General features: G+C 36.9%; 3 protein-coding genes across 4 annotated transcripts; all 3 read right to left on the bottom strand.

Moving 5' to 3' along the window:
- Window positions 1-282: 282 nt before the first annotated feature.
- Window positions 283-3,984, bottom strand: LOC110756025 (putative disease resistance RPP13-like protein 1). 2 transcript variants are annotated; one of them, XR_015835293.1, is made up of 3 exons: window positions 1,068-3,984; window positions 912-982; window positions 283-612 (listed from the first exon to the last, which is right to left on the bottom strand). XR_015835293.1 is itself a non-coding variant. In XM_088252200.1 (1 exon), the coding sequence occupies exon 1, from the start codon at window positions 3,362-3,364 to the stop codon at window positions 1,064-1,066; it is 2,301 nt and encodes a 766-aa protein (XP_088108326.1). In that variant the 5' UTR covers window positions 3,365-3,984. The 2 variants fall into 2 exon arrangements, 1 of the variants encoding a protein (XP_088108326.1); XM_088252200.1 differs by lacking the exons at window positions 283-612; window positions 912-982 and having other exon boundaries at window positions 1,064-3,984.
- LOC110755989 (putative disease resistance protein RGA4) lies at window positions 3,422-3,898 on the bottom strand. Its single transcript, XM_021957338.1, has one exon. It carries the CDS (start codon window positions 3,896-3,898, stop codon window positions 3,422-3,424), a length of 477 nt encoding a protein of 158 aa, XP_021813030.1.
- A 1,969-nt stretch (window positions 3,985-5,953) lies between the features above and the next one.
- LOC110755992 (uncharacterized) lies at window positions 5,954-10,454 on the bottom strand. The gene is made up of 10 exons (XM_021957341.2): window positions 10,296-10,454; window positions 10,039-10,173; window positions 9,185-9,808; window positions 8,310-8,678; window positions 8,166-8,224; window positions 7,943-8,038; window positions 7,753-7,822; window positions 6,799-6,894; window positions 6,549-6,598; window positions 5,954-6,377 (listed from the first exon to the last, which is right to left on the bottom strand). Exons 2-9 carry the CDS (start codon window positions 10,096-10,098, stop codon window positions 6,560-6,562), a joined length of 1,413 nt encoding a protein of 470 aa, XP_021813033.1. The 5' UTR covers window positions 10,099-10,173; window positions 10,296-10,454; the 3' UTR covers window positions 5,954-6,377; window positions 6,549-6,559.
- Window positions 10,455-11,016: the final 562 nt, after the last annotated feature.

The following is an 11,016-nucleotide window of genomic DNA, read 5'->3' as shown; positions in this document are numbered from 1 at the left end:
CTCAAAAGATAATAGAGAAGATATAGGTTAATTAAAAAAAAACACAGATCATCAGAATAATGTCTCTAAGGGAAATAATAGCTTAAGCCCTCTAGCTAATGGCATCACCAAACATATCTATACCATAGAGACACCAAAAACTCAAAGGGTCTCACAAATTCTCTAAATTGTCAATTCTTCAATGACTTTTTAAAGAAGAAGAAAGTCTTAGCTACAAGAAGAATGTCATTGTAATTGAAGATACCACCACAGTGAAGAAAACAACAAAACACACCTGCTAGGGAAACAACAAAACACACCTTGTAGGTAAATTGCAAACCCAAATTCACCAGTTCCTCAAGAGTACATTTTACGAATTAATGACACCAAGGAAGTTTTGCAAATGATCAATACACCAGTAGATTAGTTATCTATACAGTCGATGTTGCCTGTGCTTTGAAAAATAAGGTGTTCACCAAGTTTCTGCTTACAAAAACAAAAAATCAGGGCACTCATCAATGTTTGTAAATCAAAAGCTCAGTAGACCTTCAAAATTCATCATGTCTCTGTCAAGTTCTCAAGGCAGTGGTGACTTTGATGGTTTACATCACTTCGTTGGCTTCCATAGAGTCCCTGAAATGATGATTTGCTTCTCGCAATCATTTCTCTTAGAGGGAATTAAATTTTTTGAGAAACAACTAACTAAAGCATGCAGATTAAACAAAACAACAAACCTCATGTGGCATAACAAGTAAATTAATTTATTAATACTAGCTAATTGAAAATTAACTCCAGAGATTTAACAAAACAAACATCAAAGCACCTAAAACAACTGCCCAACAGGAATGCGAACAATTAGTTTTACTTTTACTAGAAAATTATAAAGGAAAGTACCTTTTAAAGAAGATGATCAAAGTACCTTTCATACTCACCTCAAGATAATATATGCCGCCCGCCGAGACAGATGTTTTCATAAATGTACTTTGCGAGTCACGACCATTCACTGAAGATTTTGAAGGAAACAAATAAGATCATAGTTGGAATTGATACATAAGTATGTAGATAAGAGATTGCTAGAGCTCAGTTACCTTCTGTTTATGCGGATGTTTGGGTTCGTAGCAGAAATCTTGGCCCACTCTCCATTGCCTTCCTGGTAACGCTCTAAAAGTCTCTCAGATCCAGGGATGCAAAGAGTATGCAGTCGTGTTTTGAAGACGAAGTCTGGCAGCGCTTTTAACAATTCGCAACTGACAATTGATAACTCAGAAAGGTATGGCATAATTGTAATTTCAGAATCCTCTTTCGTCCACTCTTCCACGCCTTCCCACTCTTCCCAATTCGACAAGGAGATAAAATAGAGTTGTTTCAATTTTGGGAATAATATCAGGGGTGGTGATCCAATTCTGAATGAGGTTTGATCTTCTAATCCCAAAAATTCAACACCAACCTTTCTCACTCTACACATATCCCATAGGGTCAGTGTTTCAAGGTACTTCAATTTCCCAAAAGGCCAAAGTTCACACTGTGTCCCTCTACAAAGATCAAGGAATCTCAAATTGTATAAAGACTGAATCCAATTGGGCCACATGGTGCCATTATGATTCCAAATCCTTAAAGATTCCAAATCTGGGTGCGGTCGTAAGGCATTCAATATTTCTACACTACTGTTCATCTGCCCTTCAAAATCAAGGGCGAGATGAAATAGCTTTTTGTCCCACAATTGTGCTTTCTCAACCTCGCTCTTATCTGTCGCATCCCCAATAAGTCGTATTTCCAGACGTCCCTCAAGGTTCAACTTTCTCAGATCCCCAATTTGGAATGCTTCATCGTTGTCGCCACCACACCGACACACATCTAGTGTTTGTAAACTTGTTAATCTCCCTATCCCTTTGGGCAACGACTCCAGAACGTCACACCACGCAACATAAAGATGCTTTAAGTTAATCAAGTTTCCCATGTTTTCAGGCAGTTTTATAAGTTTAGAGCAAATACGAAGGCTCAAGGTGGACAAATTGTACAAACCACAAATAGTGTCTGGTAATTTCTCTAAATCTTTATTTTGGGACAAATCAATATGCCTCAAATGTATCAATTCACCAATCTCCTCTGGGAGTTCTTTGATGGAATTACCACTCAAATTTAATGCCCTAAGACATTTCAATTGTGAAATTAAATTTGGATCTATGATAGTAATTCCTGAATTAAAAGTTGCCAGCGTGCGAAGATTTTTGCAATTGTGGGATGAGATAGAAAGTGCAAGTGGTCCTTCGGGAACATATCTTAAGGTCAAATGGCGAATCTTATCACTCAATACATTTGATTCTCTAATAGCACCCTCAGCGTGATCCATAAGCAAACACTCATTCTTGGTGAGAAATTGAACAAAGTCGTGCACAATATCATGCATTTTGCAACGTGTAATTGTACCAGTGTCAAAATCTTTCTCAAAATCTTGAAAAAAAGACCGTGCCACTAAGTTGTCAAAAACTGCATCACCGGTTGTTCTCTTTTCTTTATGCCCTTTCGAAATAACATAGTCTTGTGCCATCCAAAGCTTAATCAAATCATCTCGGTCAAACACGTAATCTTTAGGAAAAGTAGCACAATATAAAAGGCAACATTTAATTGTTGGGGCCAAATCATAATAACTTAGGAAAAGATGTTGGAAAACTTCTTGCTCGACCTTCTCGAGATCCCATATCTTACTATTCAAAACATCATTCCATTCTCTCATTCTTCTCTTATTCTGCATGAGACTACCTAAAGTCTTTGCAGCAAGAGGCAAACCTTTACACTTCCTTACAATTTTCTCACTTATATCTCCAAATGCCTCATCTACATCCCCATCAGAAAAGGCCATATGATTGAAGATTGCCAAACAATATTTATCACTCAACCCTTCCAGATTGATCACATTTGGTGTTGCTCTCATCATATTAGCAACCTCTAGTTTTCTTGTGGTGACCAATATTATGCTGCCTTTAGCACCGCTTTGCATTAGTGGTACTTTTAAAAGCTCCCACTTTTGACGGTTTTCAGTCCACACGTCATCCAGGACAAGAAGAAACCTTTTGCCCTGGATGGATTCGGACATACATTTCAAGACATAATCCAGCTGATTTGAACTCGTGGCGCAATCGCCAATAATATCTTTGGCAATCTGAATCTCATCAAAAGGTTCTGACACACAAACCCATTTTCTGATCTCAAAATGGGCTTTAACATTTTCATCATTATAGGCTAATTGGGTCAGAGTTGTCTTTCCTATGCCTCCCATCCCTACAATAGGGATGATAAGGAGGCCCTTTTCTTCTTCACTACTATCACCCAACAATTTTGTTATCAAAATACTCTGTTCCTTTTCACGACCAAATATCTCAGACATATTGACATAAGATGCAGTTTGAGGTCGTTGAGGTTGTTGAAGTTGTTGAATGTCTAATTATTTGCGTAGAAACTGGTACTTTTTTCTTTCCTCATAAATCTCAGTTAACTTATCATTCAGATCTTTTATTTTCCGAGCAATTTCACAGCGAAAAATCTCCCGACTGTCTTTGCCAAAAGAAAAGAAACGGGAGAAATTAAAGAAACGTACCTTCTTATTGGGGGGAACAAGAGCATTTTGTTCTCTTTCTTGCTTCTCAACTTGTTGTTTGAGAATGTCTGTGTTCCACTCATCCAGCACATCCACCATCTGGTAGGATATATCTTTGAGCTCATCCAACCAGATTTTGACAGCTTGATCCGTCACTTGGCGTTGCTCTGCATCCTCAAGCACAGCTTGAATAACTCGGAGAGTCCGAGTGAATTTCTCAACATCTTCCTTAACGTTCAAAACAAGTTTCACCCCTCCTTCTATGTATTCATAGGTTGTCGAGGCCAACCGTTCTAGCAGTATGGAAATGAGCGCATCAGCCATTATTTTGAGCTTTAGAAAATGGTTGGCAGCAGTGTTTATGAACAAGAACTGATTGCAGGATGATTGTTTGTGTTGTGGTGTTCCCTTTCTTATGCCCAGTTTATATGCTTAGTAAGTCTTCAAAGCAAAGTCCAAGTCAATTATATGATATGTAATATGAGGCTCGTGGGTGTTCCACATATGCTGAGTAAGTCTTGAAGGCAAAGTCCAAGTCAATTATATGACAAGATATGTCATGAGTTCAATTTCCCTCTGCCTTCCTGTTTCTTTCTTAATATTTCACCACCTGTCCCACACTTAACAGAGAGATAACGACGGTTAACTCAAATTGATATTGAAGAATAAAACAAATATTGAAAAGTGAACTTTGTTTTTAATGTAATCTTCATCTTCTTCCTCTAGCTTTCTAACCACCCAATGAGAAAAACCCACGGATCAAAGTTCAAACCCCTCTCAATCCTTTCAGAAGTTGAAACAATAATAAAGCCCAAATTGGCACTCTTCCACCGTCTTGATCCCTCGCCATATTGATGTCTTCGCCTCCACCTCCAGAGGATTGTAGCCTACGCATCTGGTTCAAGGGTTAATCCAGCACTTAAACCCTCTCTCTCTGGTTTTGGCTTGAAGTCAAATAAACACACAAACATCACAAACAAAACAACTCTCTCCCTCCCTCTCAATCCCTAAACTAATTTCCAAAATAAATTAGTAATTCTTTTAGTTGCTGAAGAAACGCATAACATATTCTTCAAAGATCAATCCAAAAAATATTAGTCAATTCTGTTATGTTCCTCGTGTTTTCTCTCGATAACAAAACAAGTCAAAGATGATTAGAATTTGGGAGAAAGGGAAGAAAAGGAACAGACCCTAAATCACAATGAGAGATAATAGTTTTCAGAAGGTGAATTGTAATTGATTGCCGTAGATCCACAACTGCTTTTTCAGTTCTCTAATTTCGGTTCTGTGTATGTATGTGTTTGAGCAAATTACCAGAGCAGTGGTAAGGTTGGAGGCTCATAACTAATTTGGCATGATGGAAACTGCGATATAGCAAAAGCTTTGTTTTTAAAATATATTTTCTTTGACTTATATTCGTTTTGTTAATTCTGTTTGATATATCTTCTTCTACCCAGTCGTCAAGGAAAACTCCAAGTCAACTGCTCCAGCAAAACAAAAGTCTCATAATCACCCCATTTAGACCGGGACCGTGTCTTGTTTCATGGATCCCCCTTTGCCCGCAAATTGGGTTTTTTATTTATTATTATTTATTTATTTATAAATATTAGTAATTTAATTTAAACTTTTTTTTAAATACAAACTAGCCTCTCTGCACTCACTTTCGTGCCTGCAAGAAGCTTTTTTTTAAAAAAACTTAAATTTATTTTAGAATTAAAAAAGATAATGAGTAGTCGTGTTCCATAAAAAGAGGATTCATTATCTGATTTTTCTTTTAATTTTAAATTTTGTTAATATTAAAAAGTGTGAATTTACCATAATATCCTTATTTAATTAATAATTTCAATTCTTAATGTTTGCATTAACCAAGGGCATTTTCTGATATTTTGAATGTTTCACAATTCTCTGCCTTTTGCTTTATATATATAGATGATGTACTTTAATTTAATTTAAATTACAGAGAGAGTGATTCAAACTCGGGTCTAAAGTGGAGAGCACATTATTCCTTTCCGACGTAGTTGTGCTTCCATAAAAACTCAATTTGTTTTTTACTTTAATGTTTTCAAAATTAAATATTATTAACTTACAGGTCCAGCTAAATATATTTAAGTTATTTTATGTATAATTAGTTTGAGGTGAGCTATTTACTCAAAACTACCAAGGTTTCTTTAACTATTTTCATCTTATATATAACATGTAACAATGTGAAAAGTTTCAAAATGTGGTGGGGCCAGCCAATGCCACTCCTGGAGGAGTAGCTCCACCCCTGGGCGAATGCAATTTTCAAACACACATTATTCTTTTTAAAAAAAAAGAGACAGATACAGACCTCAGTCTTGCTGCCTAGCATGTTCACGATTACAAGTCACAAGGCTCTGATTGAGTTCGGCAGAAAGCATCGTCATTCTGTTATATATAGCTCCATTAATTTACATTCAGTTGTTCTCCGAAAGTTTAAGTTATACGTGCAGTTACTTTTCTTGCAAGTATACATATTCTTACTTCAAAACTAAAATAAACTTTCTTAACTTCAGCGCCTCGTCTGATGACAGCCTTCGAAATGAAAACAAAACATGATTTTCTTATCCAGTAACTCTTTCAGTTGCATACTATGAGGCTAATGTATCTGACATTCCATTGGGGCTTTCCATTTACCCCTCCAGGTGAACATTCCAATCTATTGCACTGGTTCTCGCCTGTTTTTGCAAACTTTGCCGCATTATAAATGCGACGGCACATTCTTCCTGTTGCACAGGCCTCATTGATTTCGCAGGGGATGAGGACCGAGCTTGGCATTTTGAGTCTGCACAATAACCACATCAAATAAAAATGAGGACACACTTACAAAGTTACAAATAAGAGGTGATCTTTATACAAAAGATAGAATGATATTTCATCTAAACAATCAGGCCAAGCAAAAAAGAAAGTTTTCTAATTAATTATTTAGTGATTTGGAGGGGGGAAAAAAGGAGACCTCAGTTCCCTTCAAGCACGTGGGATGATTCCAGACTTCAATTCTGCAATCTGAAATAGATAACAGGGTTTTCAAATTGCTTAATTTGCTGATGAACAATATGTGTGTGCGCACGCTAATCTAGTTAGATAGGAGAAACATAAATATTGAACCACTTCAATTTTATGGGAGGAAAAACATATCCAAGTATTATCAATCCTGAAAGACATACAAACTAGCTAATAGAACTAAGATTGTGATGAGAAACAACCTTATGCACCACTTTTACATTCTTATGAACACTGGATGTCGCAGTTGAGGCGGGCTTTGGATATCTTCGGTTTGCAGCGTTATTTTCCTCTTTTCCCTGCACATATATACAACATGACCACAAGATTTACATCGTACTAAAATCTAAACAAACAAACAAAACAAAAGGGCATTCATTAACAATTATCAACCTTCAAACCCAAATATAATAAGATCTTGGCATGGTTCCATTATATTCAAAAAATCTTAAAACCTTACTCAACAACACATTGGCCAAAAAAGTTCACAATAATGGATCATCATTACCATTAGCATAAAAGAAAAAGATCAGAAGATTCAGAACTCAATTCTTCAATATTATGTGGTGCCTAGCTATTCTACTTCTAAGATCTATCTTGGCAACAATTAAGCATGCTAAGAAGAAATATATATATCAATCTTTTGTTAAATTTCATGCAACATTATCATGAATTTACCAAAAAGTCAGAGACACTATCCAATCTTCCAGATTTGGGAAAAGTCATTATGGATAAAATTTAACCACGACTATATGCCAAGTTCCAATATCCTAATAGCCAGTAAGTGCACCATAGGTTAACCATACAATGAAAGAACCATTTCATCACTCACAGTATTGGAAGACAGGGCTACAGTCAATTGGCGTTTAGCCTCTTAGGGTAACAAAGTTATATGAATGTTTATATAGCACAAAAGGCAAAGGGGAAGGTAAACATAATTCATCTTTTTCCCTTATAAATGACAAAAGAAATATTCACAGGAAAAAACCAGAACAAAATATTCAATAAAAGTTATAAAAGAAAACTTGAAGTGACCTCAGGGCCTTCTCGAGTTACCAATCTCTTATAATCCCAATGGCACGTACAACTTTCAAGAGCACCAGAGACTGAGGATATACATTCAAGCATAAACTAACCATATCTAATTTTATAATTACCTCTTTCTTTTTTCTTTCCTTTCCATAATTCTTGCGCTCAGAGTCAACACGAGGGGGATTATTTGTAAACCTGTAATTATTAACAACTCAACTATTTCATTTTCAAACCCTTGTAAGCATAATTCAAAACACAAAAAGATAAAAGTGACAAACTACAGGAAACAATGTGTACACATGTAACATGCATTACATGGATTTTGGTCTCTGATTCTCAGACTGGCGAACCTTCTGTCGCATCTGTTGATTTCCCAAACCTAAAAGCTTTCTAGAAACTCCAATACAGCTCCTGAAAAGTTCCAAGTTAACTACCCAAATGGATAGAGACAGACAGACAGACAGACAGAGAGTAAAAGAGAGACAGCAAGACAGACACAAATATAGATACAAAAACTGTTATTATCATGAAATCAGACCGTTTCTCTACAGCCATGTTCTTCAAGCCACAAACAATGGATTTTTCATTTGATGTATTCTGCAAAAATAGAGCAAAGAGAAAATCATTATCAGCATCAAAGCTGATCGTAATTGTAATATGAATGTTAAACCAGATGGTCAACCTGGACAGATCGTGCATGAACTGGTAGATTTGTTTGTAACCTATCAGCCCATTTTTTTTCATTTGAATTTGCCTTTTTTGGATCACTTCTAGAACTAGGATAAGATGGCACCAATCTACTTCTCGTTGACGAAGGATGAGGAACAGTGGCACTGGAGCAAACTTCAGTAAGTTTTTTACGTGAGGAAACATGACTGGCATTATTCTCGCTGGCAGCCCCACGAGTGTTGCACTTGCTAGGAAGAAGATGGTTATCCCTTTTGGAAGTAATATGCAGTGGAAGTGGTTTTGACTTCTCCAATGACTTAACAGCATCTTTAGTAATTCTGCAGTCCAACTTTGATTTGTTTCGAGGTAAAGCAGCATTAACCTGAAATAATAACCCAAAATTACCCCTTAAAAATACATTGAAAATATAGAAAAAGTCTGAACTCAAGCAAGAAGTCAATCCATAGGCTACTCAGCAGAAGTAAAAACATATATCATAACTTAATTGATCAAATCCAACTAATTATGTCCTTTTTCCAGAAGATAAGCCATGAGAGTGTTACAGTACTCTCACTTTCTTCCTACCTGTATAATTCTACTGTGTTTTGTGTACTTTTTTATGTCCCCTACAATTCAGTGGGACTGACAACCAAAAGGCTTTCTATATAAGAATCAACAAAGTCATTGATGACCTTAATAGTCTATAAGATGACACCTTTAACTATGAAAACCGATTACATTTAGCTCTCCACTAGTAGGATTCATACCAGAGCTAGATCCTCATTTAAACTAAAATTTTCACATAGAGATAATTCCTGTTCCATAACGTAGTTATAAAAGATGGGGATGTTCTACAGATGAGAGAAGTACATAGACACCAGCTAATACCTTAGCCTTTAATACAGGAGGTGCGTGTTTCTTTGGCTTGTCAGCATCATTCTTGACAGGGTCAGCGACAAGGCTATCATGCTGGGCAGCTCTGGAGCTACTAGTGACTGATGGAGTGGGTGATAAGGAAGCATCAACTCTAGCTTGTTCTGGTTCAATATTAGATAAAGTATTATTGGCTTCATCTGCCATGATAGCCTTATCCGTATTGTCATTACAGTCATTCAACGGTTGTTGCTTAGCTTGTCTAAGTTTATCAACTACGGTTCCCAATGACGAATCTGAATTAGCAACTGTATCATTTCCACACGTTTTCTGTTTGGACAAGTCATGAAAATTCTCATATTCCAGTTGCGTGGTGTTAAACTTCACATCCGGACAAGGATCAGGTTGGGTGGTTTCTTGGTGCTGCACTTGCAATGCCTTGAGACCTCTAACTCTTTTGTAATAGTCTTCGAAGTAGGCCTTCTTTTGGGCAACCAATCCATTGGACTTGTACATTTCAAGCTCCTCCTGACACCTGTTGTGCCGAAAAACAGACCATTTTTCCCATGCCAGTGATTCTACAGCAAATCGTCCAAAGGATATCGAACCATGATCCAAAATTTGAGAGATAGTTACGTCCTGATTTTATATGAAAATAACAAAAATCATATAGCAGCAAACTTCAATGATTAAAGCACATAAATCACACCTACAGAGTCAAGACAATTTCTACAATACCAACAACCCTTTCATCATTAGAATTTCAATTTTAGTGTTCATAAATCATGTACTAAACTTAGAATTTCAATTTCTCAGTAACCTAAAAGAGAATTCAGGAAGTGAAAGCAAGAACTTCACAGAATTAGTACCTGGGAGTGTTGACGGTCTGAAGCTATATCAGGCTGATGAAATTCAGTGTAAGTCGCCATTTCCAAATTCCAATTACTCTCTCTACAGTTGCTTACTATTTCTGTAAGTAGATCAAATTCTCCATTACCAAACTCCTACAAAAACAAAAAGAACAAAATTATCACCCAAGTAAATTTTCCTTTGCTTTCTCTCGTTTTCTCAGCACCCAAACAGGAAAAATCAAGCATATGATAATCAACAGTAACCGTCTACTTACCAACAAGTTCAAGCAAAGAAGCTTCCAGATCTGAGATTCAGAGAGCCTCTCCGAACCCAAAACGCACCGTCTTAAGTACTCAGTTCTTTGCTTGAAAGTTGTGGCAGTGAGAGAAGTTACGAAGAAGGAAGAAGAAAAATGGCTAGTATTTCTCCAAGTCGATGCTCCATAGAAAGAGACAGAAAGCAACTAACGCCCCTTTGTTCGACGTGGCTTCTCTGCGATGCGTCACAATGGCTCTTTCTGCATCTGGGTCCTACATTCGCCACGTGTACACCAAACTAGTGCTGGTGAGCATTTTAGGACCTGGTTTGTGCCTTTAATTACAGAGAAGCCGCGGTGGGTTTTCGTTTATGCAGGTTTAGATGGAATCTAATTGGTTAAAAAATTGGTTTATTTGCAGTTTTTCTAAAGGCAGGGAAGTCTGTGGACCCATGTGGGCCACGTGGCGGGAGTAGGTTAATTAATATGGGGCTGGCATGAGGTCCACGTGATACAAGCATGGGTCCTCAATGTGTTATGAGACAATGAGGACATTAGGAGAGTATCATTGCTTTAAGATTTAGTTCGTGAGGAAATCTAACATTGCTTTTATTCATGATGGGGTCCTAAAAAGAGAATTATAATACCTCTTACAACTTTTTTCAGATTGGCCCGTCTGGCCCCCAACTGGTACATTGTACGTTGTTTATTGAAGGGGTAGTTTAGATTCGAACCTATA

The sequence above is a fragment of the Prunus avium genome, chromosome 1 (genome assembly GCF_965620075.1).
Source record: "Prunus avium chromosome 1, drPruAviu1.hap1.1, whole genome shotgun sequence".
Taxonomy (NCBI): domain Eukaryota; kingdom Viridiplantae; phylum Streptophyta; class Magnoliopsida; order Rosales; family Rosaceae; genus Prunus; species Prunus avium.
The sequence above is the reverse complement of the archived record's forward strand: the minus strand, read 5'-3'. Positions and strand labels throughout refer to the sequence as shown.